Source organism: Oryzias melastigma, linkage group LG10, assembly GCF_002922805.2.
Source record: "Oryzias melastigma strain HK-1 linkage group LG10, ASM292280v2, whole genome shotgun sequence".
Lineage (NCBI taxonomy): Eukaryota > Metazoa > Chordata > Actinopteri > Beloniformes > Adrianichthyidae > Oryzias > Oryzias melastigma.
Genome location: NC_050521.1, coordinates 10,761,652 through 10,778,172, shown reverse-complemented (window position 1 = coordinate 10,778,172; position 16,521 = coordinate 10,761,652). Strand labels below are relative to the sequence as shown.

Sequence of the window (16,521 nt, the reverse complement as noted above, 5' to 3'; positions counted from 1 at the left end):
AATGCCTCAGTAACTGCATGGGAATGCAAAATAAACGGAGTAATTATCCATTTTTACAGAGTAAAGTGCACCTGAAATCGATGTGCTTGCTGAGTGTGCATCGTGGCGCATGTGTTCAGTGCGTGAAAACAGAGCGGGGGAGGGGGTAAACAAAGACCATAAATTAAAAGAGGAGCAAAAAAAGACAGGATGAAAAACAGAGAAGCGAGGAGAGAGACAGATAGAGGGAGAGTGAGAGCCAGAGCCGTCTGTGGGGATGCAGGCGGGGGAGGAATGTGGTTTCCATGGCAACCGGAGAAAGGCTGAGCTCTGGGTGTCCGTTCCAGCTCTGCACTGCACCGGCTCTTGCCTCTCAGCCGCCTTACCCTCCATCTCCAGCCCCCCCTCAAACTACCCCCCCCACTCTTGTCATTCTCTGTGCCTCCTCAGCTCCCTCCTTCGTGTGTCAGAAGGAAGCTCAGAGACAGAACACAACCTGTGCTGTCACTGGATCTTTTGATGCAAACAATTAAACCTGTGCGCTTGCAATTTGCATCACTACTGTGTGCTTTAGTCCCTTCAAGTCCCCTGATCTTCACGCCTCCACCCCCACCACCCCCTCACTTCAGCAGATCTGGGCTCAGCTGAGAAGCCAACGCCTGCGGCCACTGTTCTGCCATGTGCCACTGGCCGTGCTGTGATGGGGAACGCGTGCGAAAACAAGGCCTTCAAATTAACGCTGAGCAACAAAGCAGGGCAGGGAGACATACCTGACAGGAACGCTGAGGAGGGAGCTACACTAGCCCTCCTCAGACCTGCTTCTTTGCTTCCAGTCCAGAAGATGCATTGAATGGTGCTTTCTCTCCAAAGCCCTTTTGCACCACAGCCGTTAAATCAGATTATAAGCACTCCAAACTGCAGTGATTCCATTAATTGAATCAGATTAAACTAATCCATGCAAAACAATTCCTGAACTCCTGGAATAGGATCATCAGCATTAAAACATGCTCCACGTGCAATCAATCTGTATCCTCAACAGGTAAATGAATGTTCCAGGGTCTCAATTAGGACAAAATCTAATAAATAACAATTGCAAACACTGAACTGATTGATTTGCTCATTTTAAACGTGAGATAAAAATCTGTGTAGATATAAAATAGTAACTTTTGCACATTACAGCTAAATATTTTTTACTTTTCATGATTTCATCTCTAAATGTTGTCCCGTGATGCAGAAATGGGTTGATGTTGTGTATGCTGACTGATACATGACTCACTATACTTTTAAGCTACTTGAATGCCTGTTTGAAATCCTCCCCTCAGGGCAGAAAAATTGTTATTTTAATTGGAAATTGAATTACCATTTCTTTCTTTGATGTGCCCAAATGAACAATATTGTTTGAGAAGAACCGTTTTTCTGGAGATCTTGATGGGTCAGCATCATGGCTCCCTTAGTTAAAAGCAGGATAAGTTGTGAAATTGTGCTTAAAGGGAGAGTAAACAGGACAGTTGGAGGCTAACTCCACTCTAGGCCCAGATTTGAGAAATGTAAAAAAAGGGGGCGGGGCTAGGGGGATGCAGGCTGAGTGGAGGAGGTGTGGTTTGGATATGTGATTGACGGTGACAGTAAGTTTGGGGCGTTCCGGCGGCCACTTTCATCTAGGGTTTGCCGTTGAATCAGGGAGCGAAATGTGTTAACAAGAAGTACAATGTCTGCAAGATTTGCCTCATCTCTATAACGTACAATGTGGGGAAACACGTCCAACATGACCGCCCATCTCTGACGTCATCACACAGCCCTGTCACCATCTTAAAGTTGAACAACTAAGAACGTAACAATCAAAACGTCCCAGATATATTTCAAAAGACTTACCAGTACGTCCATAATTCACAGAAAAAAAAAATAAAATACCTGCGCTTTATAAACAAGTGCGCAAAGAGACTGAAGAAGACTTTGCAAAAACGCATAACTTTCCACATACAGTTGGACTTCCTGGATAACAGAGAGCTATCTCTCTGTAAATGTTCATTTTATGACGGAACTCACACTGGCAAATTAAGAGTACTGGAGGTGATCACGACTTAAGAGCCCAGCTTAGATTGCTGGAGATTATTATATTCATGTTTGCAAGTATTGAGGACTGAGACACTTTTACATTTGATTACATTGTATACAAGTTGTAATGTTTACAAGTTTACAAGAGTTCTAGTTAAGAATGATTCTCCAATAAGTGCCAAAAGCTGTGCACTTGAAAAAAAATCTTATTTCTTTGTTATGTTGTTTCAGTTTGCAAAAGAAATCATATTCTGTGGAATAATAGGATTTCATTTTTTTGTTTTGTTCAATACGTATCGAACTGTGACCCTTGTATCGAGGTACGAATTGAACTGTGAGCAAACTGTATCATTGCATCCCTATTATTGACCATACTGCAACATCTTAGTTCCAGCTACGGTCAGAAAGGTTGGGGCTTCATGATGTCATATCCAGTCTAAAACACAGCAGGAAAACCTGACTTTATAAGCGGTGTCACCACATGTTCTGCTTATTTCTTTATCTGATCATTATGGAGGACCACTTGGCTGCCTTTCTTTGGGTACCTTTGGCATGTCAACGTGACAGAGAACCACCAGGCCTGAGACACGCTCCACTTTATGAGGACTTCTGCTGCTGGTTACTCGCACCCGAGACACTCCCTCATCCTCCAGGTCCTGCAATGCACAGACAGGTCACACATTTGCCGTTAGTTATAGGTGAAAAAGGAACAGCTGTAGCCTTCAGTGTATGTGTCAGCTCAATAGAATCATCATGTAATCTATCATAGATAGAAAATAAATGCAAAAGTTATAATAAATCCAACTAAACACATTTAAGAACTTCTATAATTCAATTAAAAATGGAGTGGTAAAACAACAAAGAAAAATGTTTGCAATAAGTTAGGAAGCAAGTGATGAGGGCGGAGTAACTTAAGTTGGTGTTCATTTAACTGACTCATTTAGGAAGTTGTGTTTGCTTTAGTGGACATATGGAGGGAACCACCCCAAAGGAATTATTCGCTTTAATAAATGTATATTATAACTTGATGTGACAATGAGACAAGAAAAGCTATTTTAATATTTGGTATACCAGAATTACAAAATAACTAGAATGACCATGGCAGTCATTTTGACTGTTTGGACATTATTTATTTGTATTATGATGAAAAGATCTAAGAGTAGTTGTGAGACACTAAATGAAAACTGTAATAACTGAGTGTTTTACTTCACCAAAACTTTAAAGCCCGATTAGTTTTATTTGATCTTTTCAGGCCTTTTTCCATTTATGGCAATCTCTTTAATTGTCAGATCTCCTTTGTGGGTTGAAATCCAATGATAGAACAATGTTAGAATAAAATAGACAGACATTTAGGATGAGTCATGGTCCTATTGGTCCATAGTTTTTTTCTCAAATCAAATTATGGCGCTGTAAATTTTGAATTCAGTCAAAAACAATGCCTTGGTAGTTCTGGTGTTAAAAGGCTCATTTACTGTGTGGTCAGGTACCTGAATGCAGACTGAGGACTTCTAAAGAAGATCAACAGTCTGCTAAAAACTGATCTAAATGCCAAAGTTTAGAAGCTTGTTGAAACGTCATGATTTTCAAAAAGAAGGCTTAACATAGCTGCAGCTGCAAAACTGTAAGGCTTTAGAAAGACTAACCAGAGAAAGATCAGTGTATAACACGCACCTAGACAGGAGAAAGCTGTCGTCAGTGATGATTAAGTGATGATAAAATTCAAGGATATTCCATCAGGTCAACAAAAACTGCATCAGTCAGTGATAGAATAAATACAAACAGTTTGGTTTTTTTTGCACTGAATGTAAGCAGATTTGTTCAAAACATAACAAATAAAAAATTATCTGCAAAGGACTGGGATATAAAGGCAGACATCATGCTTAAATTAACTCATAAGATTAATTTAAAACAGATTATAGGTGCAATTATGCATTATGCAATCATTGCCGTAGCAGTGGAACGACAAGTCATGCCGTAAAATGATGGAACCAAGTGGCAGCAAATATTTAAAAAAAGGGCAGGTTCAAGGATAGAGCCTTGCGGTACCAAACAGGAAAGAGGAGCCACAGATGAGGAGGCCTCACCAATTTTAACAGAAACACTTCTCCCTGTTAAGTAGGACTTGAACCAGTTAAGTGCAGCACCGTGAATGCCGATGTGTTCTAGTCGAGACAGGAGGACTGCATGGACCACCGTGCCAAAGGCTGCTGTGAGGTCCAATAGCACCAGAACCACAGGCTGTTTGGCATCAACAGACATGGTAATGTCATTGTGGACCTTCAGAAGGGCGGACTCTGTGCTGTGCCGAGATCTAAAACCAGACTGAAACTTCTCAAACATAAAATTGTGTTCTAAAAAGGACTGCAGCTGCCTAAAAACAATTGTTTCTAAAAACTTAGATAAAAAAGACAAATGAGAAACAGGTCTAAAATTAGATAAAACAGAAGTGTCCAGATGAGGTTTTTTAAGAAGAGGCTTAACCACGGCATCTTTAAAAACAGATGGAACAACTCCAGAGCTTAAGGAAGTGTTGATAAAGTTCAGAAGACCAGGCCCAAGCTCATTATTTATTTCTGGTTACTCAATACAAATGTGGAGTACATCTTTTAATCATTTGTTGAAACTGCAGATTTTCAGTAAAAAAAATGCTAATATACAAGCTAAGACACTTCTAATAGTACAAGTATTCCTAATGAACAGGTAACAAAACATAAATGGATTTCCACCGCTTTGCGTGCAGCTGGGAGGAACAGCAGCATAATAGTAACTTAGGCAGCACCTCCTGTTTGTTGGGAAACCAAACATTTTGCCATCCAAGATTATGAAAAACAGCCACAAAAAAGGTGTATCTGCTAAACGTAGCAAAAGATGCTGAGCTGGAAACATTATTATAGATGAGCAAAACTGTTAGAGCACTTATAAAAGGGAAAACATGACAGGGATTTAACCAGAATTTGACTAACTTTTGATTGTTTTTTTCTGCTGTTTAAATAGCTAAAATGTAGTTTACTGGTATTTTCTGCACTCTATCCAACACGTTACTACTTAATCTAACTATCTACGATACCAAATGAAGATTAAAGCATTCATTTGATTACTTTTCTTTCCTATATTTACAGTGAGTTAAATAAATACCTCTCTAATTAAAAGCATCGGATCAAGGAATAACTCACTGATGAACAATTGGAAATCGTTACACTTTTGACTCCAGTCTCAGGTTTACAGAAATACTTCCAGTGACTTATGATAACATGCTGCACATGCTGGCTATCTTTGCTGGCTATTTGGTAAAATCTTAGCATACAAAGACAAAGCAAAATACTTAGCAGAGTAAACATGAAGCACATGAAGTTACCTCCCACACATCCTTCTTGCTGTCTTCTTTCACAATAGTTTGTTCTGCAGACTGTTGCAAGGTCACCTCGTAACACTCTTGAATATCTGTGAGAAAAACAAACAAGAATTTCTTCCTCACTTGGGTTTTAAAGGAAAAAAAGCACCGTCATATTTATTTTACTTTAATCAGGTTTCATGAATAATCAGTACAGTCTTTGGGAGTTCACAGCTGTGGCCCAAAACAAACCTACTCATTAATTCTTACCAGACATGGAGAAGTTTTGCTTGTGGCTTTAGAAGTCATGTAAAATGATGCCTTCATGTTAGAGAGAAAGGCTTCCCTTTCTTGCTGCACTGAATGACACCAATACTCAATAGGATTAAGGTAGGGTTGCATTTAATAGCAAATAATTAAACTGATGCATAAAACAGAAACAATTTATATGAACACATTTTGGATTAAAATTGTTTTTCCATCATCAGGAGCAGATGAAAACCTGCTGTTTGAAAAGCTCTAGTTTTTCGATGGGCGAGCAAACATCTCCCTGCTCTGCTCCAATTCTGATTCATCCTCTTTCAAACAAATAGATCCATTAATGTCTTCATTTTCCTCGTCTGAGCTGGCATCTGGCTCTAAAATGTACAACTCCAGTATTGCCTGCTGTTTGTTTGTTATGCTAAAGTTATGATGGGGCTGTAGGACAGTGGGAGAGATTGTAAACAAAGAAATTATGGTAAATAAGCCAGGTTAGCTTCCACGCTAACAACGTAGAGGCAAATTCTGGATGAACTCCATATGTTCTGCAGAAATTTTTTCTTGAAAAAATGTCACTGGTTTTAATATTTTGGCAAAAAAATGCATAATCATAATTGATAGACCACTGGGAATTTATTTAGAATTGATAAAAACTAGGGCCAGGAATAGATTGAAAAAATTAATTAATCGCAACATGGGAAAAGATCAATTGTGATTTTAATTTTTTTTGTTTCAGTATTTGCAGAATTTTTTTAAAAAAAAGTTAGTTTTGACAAGAGTGAAGTGAAACATTTTTAATAATCTTGGAGTAACCAGTTTTCCTAAAATAAAGAACTAAACATTTGATTCCTGAACTCTGATGCTCTTTTTTCACGTTTCCACTCATCTCTTGTGTGACAGCCTTTTGACGAGAATGGACTCTGACAGTTTTGCTGATGTCAAAAGCAGGTCTAGTAACTGCAGAGTTGACATAAGAGGTTGCTACAGAGTTGATCAACTTTCCAACAGTTCACTGTCAGGTCAAGATGGGTGAACAAACCGGTTCATTTTAGCATCTTTTGTTTTCTATTACTGTGGCATTTTAATTAATATTTAAATAATATTTGTCCAAGTTGTAATTTGTCTACATTTAAGCTTCAAAACTAGGTGAAAATCACTGCAGACAAACCTGCCTGATTTCCTTAAAAGATTTTATTGTTCCAGCTAACAGGATTCCATGCAAGACTTCCTGGACTATATAAACAATCAATATAATAACCTAATTAACTCTTTTCCTAATTTAAAAGAAACCATCTATGGCACATGTGTCAAAGTCAAATTATTCATGGCCTGATGTTATCTTGTGCTTATTTCTAACTTGTATAATTTTGACACAACATATATTTTTTAATGGAGACTAAAGAATTGAAAGTTATTTCAGATTTAATTTGATCTATTCTGGAAAAATATTCCTGCCTGTTTACATTCATAGTAATGTTAAAGAGTTAAGTTTTCAAATATTTAAAAATGTAGTTTTAGCTAATTGGGTTTTGCACCGTTGTGCAACACATTTATTTATTTATTATGGAGTGCCTAAAGGGACATCAAAGTAAACAAAAAATTCTGGTTAGTTTCTGGTGTGCACCAGTCTGGGAGGATCTAGAGATGGAAAACAGTGAGGAGAGTAAGCTTGATTGCACATAAGGAGACGGAGAAACAGGAGGGACAAAAAGGGCTGACTGCAGGCTGTTTGGAGGAGGAGCCTGTTGAACTTGTTTTATTCTTAGCAAAAAAAAAAGCTAATTTGCTTCTTGATAAAGGATATTGTATTTATCAAATTATCCTAAAATAAAACTTAAATGATACTTTTTCCCACAACTATTTCAATTTCAGTCATTTTTCTTACCTGCTATATTTATTTATTAATTTGAAGTTTTGCTCCCTCATTTTTAATTATTTAATTTGCATGAAGTTTCTGATTCTAATTCAGACTAATTCTCCAGAACAGATTTAAAGACAATGCTAAACAAAACTTGTTATTCAGAAAGAGGAATTTCATCATCACCTTTGCATCTATGTTTTATTTGTCATTTTCTGAGAACCTCTTTTCTTCTCTTTTTTTCTCTTCTAAACCAGATCCTGCTCTGTTGCAGTTTACAGCGTAGGTTTCCATGGTGATACTCTTCTCTAAGAGGAGAAAAAACCTGAAGAGTCAAAGCTGAAGTTACCTTGCTGAGCCATCAATCCTGCTCAGTCACACTTTTTCCCTGAAGTTCACAAGCGATTAGGTTTGCTTTTTATATAGTAGTTCTGAATGTAAAGCTCTAGACATGAAAGCGGATGCACCTCGTGTGTCCGTGTGTCTGAAACAGAGAAGCTTGTCCCAACAAGACAATGTGAGAACAAAAAATGGAGCATTTGACTCATCACTGTGTCTGAATGTGGAGGAGTGAAGCCATGTGTGGGCAGAGCAATTTGTTGACCAGCTGACTAAAGAGCAGCCTCACTTGGACAAACTCTTATATACATACAGACACACATGCAGACAATGTGTGGGCCTGCCTCCATTTAAACGAGAAAAATGCAATGTTCTCTGTGTCGTCTGATTCCAATTTTATGAAAAGTTCTGACTTGCCAATTTCATGTTTTTATGACCGTCTATTGGGCTGCAGATTATTGCAAGCTACATTAGGTTTCTACCAAAATAAACAACACTAAATAAATGCAAAAAAAAGATATTTATAAAAAAACACAATGATCTGTGCATACGTCTAGATTTGCATGTTTTTAAACTGGTCAAACTTGCTAAATCCAATTGCATTAGTAAACATTTCCTATCATATGGCGTAATAATTGATTTTTATCAAGTCTCTGCTACATTTTGCACACTCTGTTATTTTTTGTTAACTAGTTCATCGGAAAGGTGCTAAATCGTGTACTGATGCATTCTGGTATTGGAAATCCCAGCCACAAAAAGAACAGACAGTTATCTGCATTTAGACGTGTGGCCTTCAGAAATATCTAAAATGCTCCTACCCTGACAGACCACATAAATTCCTGGCCACCAGACAAAACACACAGTTCCAACCAGAGGGAGGAGAAAGACTTATTTGAAGAGCTGGATTCTAGACGGGGCTGTGCTGCATTACGACGGTCCTTTCTGTCATAATTATAGGAAATACAAACCATTTCCTAAAGGCCTGATGCATTGTGGTTCTTTTACAGATTGTCTTTCCCTGCCTGGTTAAATCAGTATGAAAATAAAACCCTCACATCTTTAAATAGTGATAAGAAAGTGGCACTATAGCCATCATTGATGAGAAACTAGGGCATAATTTGAAGGCAGGGCAAACAATTAACACCTTTCTCAATGCTTTAGTAAAATACTCTGCAGACATTAAGAGGGTTCTCTGTTTTTGTGTCCCTAACCCATCCCTGCCCCCCACCGCATTTTTGTATATGAGAACAAAATGACGGATACACAGTTAAGGCAACCTTTGTTCATGACTGTGCAACCATAAACCCATCCATTCAAGTGGGCAGTGCCAAACAATCCCAGCCCGCAACCACCCCCTCTTTACTGTCGGGAATACATTGGAGTTACATGTTCCTCCTAAAAATAAGCTTTTCACAGTTCTGTCGATAGTCTTTAAAGACCCCCTTCAATGAAGACTGTTTTTCACATGTTCTTGTTGCATTTTGTCTTGATGATTTTACAATTGATAAAAACATTTTTGGAGTGGGACCTTTTACAGGGCACATTATTTTACCACATAACGGTCCTCTCTGCAACGTTCAACCTTAACACTAACACAAACAATCCCAATCTGTCCAACCAGTTGGTAAGGCCTTGAGTATGCAAAGGCAAACACAGCAAGAGAAGATAATGGGATGACTAATGTTGATACAGCACTGCCTATTAGAGCTGTGAACCAGGTGCTCTTCTGCCCCTCTTTCCCAATGAGAACCACATGTCAGATGAAGCTGGAAATCTCTTCACAGCTCTGCACCTGAGACACGTCGGCCTCTTTTTCCTCTGCCACCGCTACATACCATCCTCTAGATCCAGAAGGATGACACAGACTTGACAAGTCGATCGTTCAAAAGGTTATTCAGATGTTTACTCCATGTTCAAGTGGGATTAAAGGGTCTTATCGAGGAATGCTGAAGATTTTTCTCCTCCCAATGTCTCCCTCATTTCTATGGAATGTTTTTAATGGCTCTAATCTGATGTCTCAACAAATGCTATATTATCTTATTAATACAAAACTGTCCGGAAATCTTGTGCTGTAACTCTGATATCTTTTGTAAAGATGCTTTAAAAGTCACTTTAGCAAAATAAATGTCAACATTAGTCAAGAAGAAAACAATAATATGAAATACTTTGCAGCACGGCTTTGTGTCAGCAGTACTGAAGCTTAAATGTAAAACTTTAAACAGTAAAACGTGCCTGATTGTATTTATAGCTTTTGAATTTCATTAATTGTTGTAATAGATATATTCCAACAAATAAAAAACTAGAGGTTTTGACCATCACAGTAAACTTACCTTTCGGTCTATAGATACCTCTGTTTCAGGCCTTCTGGATACATATTTTTTTAAGTAAACATTTTTAGTTTTAATGTGAAAATAGAAAAGCCATAAGGTTTCTTTTGCCCCTACTGCCCCAAGCAAAGGCTCAGATCCAACAAAGAATATAGGGATGCTGCCTTAAAAGATGGAGTCTCTTAAGATTAATCCACATGTACAATGTTTATTCTTTCAAAATGTAAAATGGGAAGATAAAGATGTATAAATAAATTGTCTCTAGAAATGGCCGATTAGTTTGAAACATGTTGAATACCTCACATACTTAACACACAGGACTTGATATGAGTACTTATGCACCTTAAAATGTGTCCAAAAATTTAAATATTTAGGAGTTAAAAATTTCTTATGCACAATGTTCAATGTCCTCATTAGTATGCAAAGCTGGTGAATAATTCTAAAGCGCTTATCCACCCTAATGTAAGCCCAAAGTTCTTTACAGTAACACTCCCTTCACCGATGTACACACAGATGGTGGCAGAGCAGCCAGGCAAGGCATTAACCAAACCGCCAGGAGCAATGTGGTATGTAAATGGGCAATGTGTCCAGCGCCCTGCCCAAAGGCACACCAACTAATGGGTCAGCAAAGAGGGAACCAAACCAACGACCTTCCAATCAGAGGTAAAAATCTCCATCTCTGTACCACAGGCCAAAGTTAAGAACACAATAGGATAGTCATGAAAAAACTTAACCTGTGAAAGAAACTTTTCTTTTAATAATAAAAACAAATGTAATAATAAATAAAAATAGCTTTTTAATTTGACAACAAAAAATACAGTTTGCTTTCAAACAGACATACCATTAAATGATTACTTAAACATATCCAAAAGCAATAATAGTATCTAAAAGGTGGTGGTTCCAAATTCTCAAAAAAAAGGGTGATTTTCTTCAGCCTTTCAAAGTAAACTGTATCCATATATATGATCATATGTTACCTTTGGAACACTATAAAACAGATTATTTTGAAATAGTAGTTATTTTCATGAGTTTTTTCATACCTGGAAGTAAAACAATTTAATTCCTGAGGCTCCACCTGCTGCGTGTGGGTACCGCCTATTTTATGACGTCATCCTAGAGCCGTCTTTGCGTTTCTCCCACGAAAAAAACATCCAAACTTCTTCAAAGATGGATGCCTTTAGTACCCTGGCCATTGCGCTACACTGGTTCACCACGCCGCCGTCTGCACGACTGTGCCCGACTGAGGAGGGTGTCTTAAAGGAGCCCCGCGTCTAAAGTAACAAGCAGCTGTGTGAGCTGGAATTTAATGAAGGCAGGACACAATTGGAAAATATACGGTATTATTCATATAAAATGAAAGTTTTTTTGCTGATCACCACTATAGCTCCGTGGAGAAATTGGGTGTTTGTGTTAGACTGGGGGCGGAGCAGACTCTTCTTGAGAGGGGCTGTTCTCACTCTGTGACATCAGCACGTGAGGACCTGCTCGTTTCAGTGGGTATGGGAGGGGTTGGTACCGAGAGCGCAGGTTTTTAGAGGATTACTCAGAAATGTGTGAACGGATCAAAATACCGCTTTGGAGTTCTTTATAGTGAGGAATGAACAGTATAATACACTTAAATGCTCAAAAAGTTGCTTTTCTAGCGTATGGTCCCTTTAAAACATTTAATTAAAAAAAAAAGTAAATTCATGTTGACTTAGCTTATAAATACAAATAGACTGTATTTAGTTTGTGTTTCGGCCCAATGGAATGGACTGAAGCCCTCGGTCCAGTCTTTGTCCAGCAATTGCTCTATGAAGTGGGAACTAACCATTGACTGTATAATCACTGGACATATCAACCCCTCCCCCCTCGTGTTTCAAATAGGAAGTACCCGCAGGTTCCAAGGTCAAAATCCCTTAGACTTCTATAGAGAAATTAACAGTTATTTCCCAGTCATTTTATTTGCCACAATAATCATTCTTGCACACTTTATTTTTAATCATACTTTTTTTTAAGATTTTTTTTCTTTATTGCAAGTTATTCAAGCTATAAACTGACCAATCAGATCCCTCAGTAAAAGCATGTGGTACTATTGGCCCCACCTCCAATGTTTGACAGATTCTCTCGAGGCCGCTGTCAGTTGAAGGGGTGTGGACCTCGAACAAGCTCCCTCCTGATTGGCGACAGTGATTTCTCTAAAAATGGGAGTCAGACCGACTTGGACCAATCACTGTCGTCGGGTTTCAAAATGGCGGCAGCAGTATCAGGAAGCAGAGGTGATGGCTTTGGCCAGATTTTGCGAGGGCCAAAGATAAGGCATTTTAAATGGGTGACGCCAACATCTCACTTTGTTCAGTGATTAATTTATGTCTATGGAACCAACGATCTATCCCAGGTCTAGCTCAGAAAACACAACTGCTGCACTATCCTTACTGTATCATTGTTGTTTATCGCAGTACTGTTGTAATATACGTCATCTGTCATGAGTGTAATGCATAATCAAGATAGCACAGGTCTAAAAAAAAAAGTCTATAAACTCTGTGACTTTACTCAATCATCTTTTTCAACTGGTCTTTTAATTATGATGATGTCGTTTTCTAGGAAATGGTTTCTGAAGAGCGTCAAGAGTTTAGTAGAAACTTCCTTTTGAGTTGTGGGTGGGACCGTTGGCGTGGAGTAACCCCATCTTCCCTTCACATCATTCCACTGTTTACAGACACTTCCGCCAGCTAATAGCCTCTCACACCCTAAACCCAACATTAGCAGTGCAACAAAAAAGGCGAGCGATATTGAAGCTATCCAGCCTTACAGTTTTGAGCCAGAAAACAGAGACGTACACGTATCTAGTCGTCCACGAATGGATGCATCGGAATGGAGTGAATCAGGGAGCGTTTGGCCAGCAGATTGTAGCTTCTATATTACTGATATGAGTTTTTTTTAACTGCATTTTTTGCTTGTTCCTGATTCACAACAATTTGAGTAAACAAATACTCAGAAATGCCATTTTTAGCTTAATTTTCTTCATATACGCCTTCTGTTATCAGAGGTTTTACTCGGAGTGGGTCTATATAACAAACATTTGAGAACCTGTAACAAAAATGACCTTGATTTTGACTGAATTGTGCATTTCTACAAGAACAAGCCAGAAACATCTCATTCTGTTTACATTTTACAAAGTAAAAATGATCCAAGATTAGGGAAATTCTTGTAATTTTCCTCAGTGTTTCTCGATGCTGTACTGTGAAGACCATCTGGTTTCAAAGTAGATATAACAGATTAGTTCTGACCCTAAACATGAGGTGAAAATAGCCTCGAGGTGAGTTAACTTTGCTCAGGAATCTTCCCTTTAAACTTCCTTCCACACGCATCGGCGGCAGAGGCGACTACAGTGTGTTTTTCTAAGGGCTGCCTGAGTCATGGCAGCCCCTCCCCCTCGGATTCCCAGCGAAAAATGTAGCAGTGGGTCAACAGAGGCGATAGCAGACCCAGGGGCAAACACCATTATAACATGGCTGTGGTAATTAGAAGGGCCATTGAACCATTGGTTAAACTGAAGTAATATGTTTTCTCTGCTGGAAAGAGAAGCGAGCTTCACACTGATGTGCTGAGCTCTTTTTCTCTCGCTGGTCACGAGGGTGTGGGTGGTTACATACACTATATATATATATATATATATATATATATACTACAAAGAGCAGCTATTCACACTAAAACCTGTGCAAACTTTGAGCTTAATGTTATCAGCTGCATTGTTAGTATGTTATAATAACTGGTGCGTAAAACTGTCTGCACGATCATCATGAGTTCATGAGGCGTACCCAGAATAAGAATTGTACTTGTAGGCTTATAGCAGCACAGCTATATATAGGATGTGTTGTGTGCAGCTTTAATGAAATTTCACTAAAATCTGTGTATGCCATGTGGGGCTACACAGCAACTCTTTGTGAGACAAACTGAAAGGTCTCTTTCATGTAATTTAATAAGGAAACATTTAGAAAACGTCCCGCACAAATGACTACAACCTGACCTGCTCTACACCCCGAGTCTGCCTCAAATGTGCAAAAATACACGCAAGATGCACTGGAACAAACCACATCAAAGTGGGAAACCATTATTCAGAATGAAAGATGTGGACTGTCAGAGGATCATTTTTTGCTTCAAAAGCAACTGATCGGTTTTGTTTTTCTTACCAAGAAGAGCTTGAAAAAGATGGCTGCCCAAGATCGCTGACACTTTTCCAACACTGGTCTTCAAGGCCTGTTCCTCCGGGCTGGTAAGGTTGGCCTGGTATTGTTTGAGCAGCCCCACCGCCCTTTCTGTGTCTGCCTCACAAGATAAATGGACTTTTAGGACAACATCATGAAAAAAAAGGAATTTGTATGCTCCCATAAAAGGTCACATATGGGGTTTTCCACACAAATACAGTTTTCAGAGCATTTTAGGAGGTTTTGTTTCAACATTTAGGTGATAAAAGACAGTGAATTTAATAAGAAAACGCCCTAAAAAGGTATTTGACTGGACTGTGATCATTTCTGATGTCATAAAGAGTCAAATTTGTAGCTTCTAAGTAAAAATACCTGCTGTATTACCATTACAAACAGAAGGTGTGCTGATGCAGCATCAATGAGGTCCATCTCTATAATGTTCTGCCTCAGACTGAACATTATGAAGGAGAAAACATCTTTAGTCTTCTGCAATCCAGCTATGGAAATTCCAGCTTAGGTTTTTATTTTCTTTTTATTCCCCGTGGGCCAAAAAGTTGTGCGTCTCCTCCAGGGATTACAGCTGAAGTTAGTGAGCCAGTGAAAAGCCAAGTAGTAACTTTGTTAGAGTAATTCCCTGGCATTAACCTAAAAACTCAAACCGAGATTTACAACCACACAAAGAAAATATACACACATGAAAAAAACACATAAAGGAGATTTGGACTTGTCTGTACTTACCATATTTATGAACCATGGTGTTTGCCACACACACAATTAAAAACAGATTTTTTTTAAAGTAATTTTCACGGAAAGACTTTGTTGTTTTCTTCCCCAGGTTTAAATCCAGTTAGACTCCCAGTGAAAGTGCAGAGTTGCTGCAGCGCTATAGTTGGGATGTGGCAGAAAACACTGATAACTTCATGTAAAACTCCCCCAAAGTTTGGCAGCAAACGGTCCGGGAGCTTCGTGTGTTCCTCCTCCCCTTTAGACATGCCTCGCCTCCCGCAGGACACCGCCTCGTCAGCCCCAACTACAACTTTATTACAACTAATGCTGCTTTCTGCCTCCTAAATGTTGCAGCGCACTTTACCCCTCCTGTGATTAGCATTAAATTGCTATTAAAGTTCTCAGAGTTAATGATTTACTGTTATCAGCGTGTATTAGACTTTAGCCTTTTTTGGGAGTTTGCGCCATCTTGTGGCTGGTTAGAGTAGCGCTTGAAATGAGTCCAAATTTAAAGGAGAACTCCACCGACTTTATCTATCTGGCTGCTCAGCTCTTTGGGTGAAAAATGTTAACTGATGATAAGCTAGCGCAAGTGGTTCAAAATTTGTTCGGGACTGTAGGCTGCGCATTTATTTTTTTTAAAGAAAAGGTGCGTGTAGTCTAAATAAGTTTGCTTACCGGAGCTATTTAGCCGGCTCCTCATCCCTGTCAGAGGCTAGTCACGGCTACATTAGCCGCTATCATAGCAGCTGCTAGCATAACACACCCAAATCTCTGTGCAGCTGTCTGCGAACGCGTTGCATTCTGGGTAATGTATGCGTTTATACTAGAAGGTTTTTCACAAATCTTGCTTCTTTTTTTTATTATTATCCGTATCTAAGTTAAAATGTTGAATATTGAATGCTGGTCCTCTTTTAAACAGCATTAATGTCAATAATCCAAATGTTTATATAAGCATTTAAATACTGAAATCACATGTAAATGTTAACAAAGTGTATTTTAAAGAATTTTATTTTAAAGCATTTTATTTAAAAGTGCCTTTCAAAACACTCAAGGACACTGTACACATAAAAAAAGTAAAACTCAATAAAACCACTTAAAAAAGTTTTAAAAATAAATAAACTGATATCTTGATCAAATTTATGGGGTGCTTTCATCTGTTGATTGATTGTTGATTACATTGATTTTATAACTTTAAAAGGTCATACTACAACAACAAATCATTACTTATATTTAAATGTAAACCTCTGTGCTTCAGACTCCACCCATGTTAAGAAAAGCGCTTCTCCTCAGGGCATAGCGGACCCTTCCCTTACAAATGCCTCTTAAAGGCTGAAACGAGGTATTACTGTTGAACTTTGTGATTGGTCAACTGGTGTAAGTACTACGTCATTTCTGAAGTTTCATGTCAACATGCACTGCAGCTCCAGGATAAAAGCCCAGCCCATCTTTGATTCT

General features: G+C 38.6%; 1 protein-coding gene across 3 annotated transcripts in view; it reads right to left on the bottom strand.

The window, feature by feature from the left end:
• The window catches only part of dlg3 (discs, large homolog 3 (Drosophila)), an 88,354-nt gene extending 72,478 nt beyond the window's left edge, over positions 1 to 15,876 (bottom strand). The window contains exons 1-4 of one of the 3 annotated variants that reach the window (XM_036214018.1): positions 15,742 to 15,876; positions 14,323 to 14,454; positions 5,390 to 5,475; positions 2,580 to 2,690 (exon numbers count right to left, since the gene is read on the bottom strand). In XM_036214018.1, the coding sequence (XP_036069911.1) occupies positions 2,580 to 2,690; positions 5,390 to 5,475; positions 14,323 to 14,454; positions 15,742 to 15,766 (354 nt within the window). In that variant the 5' untranslated portion in view covers positions 15,767 to 15,876. Of the gene's footprint in view, positions 1 to 2,579; positions 2,691 to 5,389; positions 5,476 to 14,322; positions 14,459 to 15,075; positions 15,342 to 15,741 lie in introns of those variants that run through there. The other 2 variants (XM_036214021.1, XM_036214020.1) reach the window with 2 other exon arrangements.
• Positions 15,877 to 16,521: the final 645 nt, after the last annotated feature.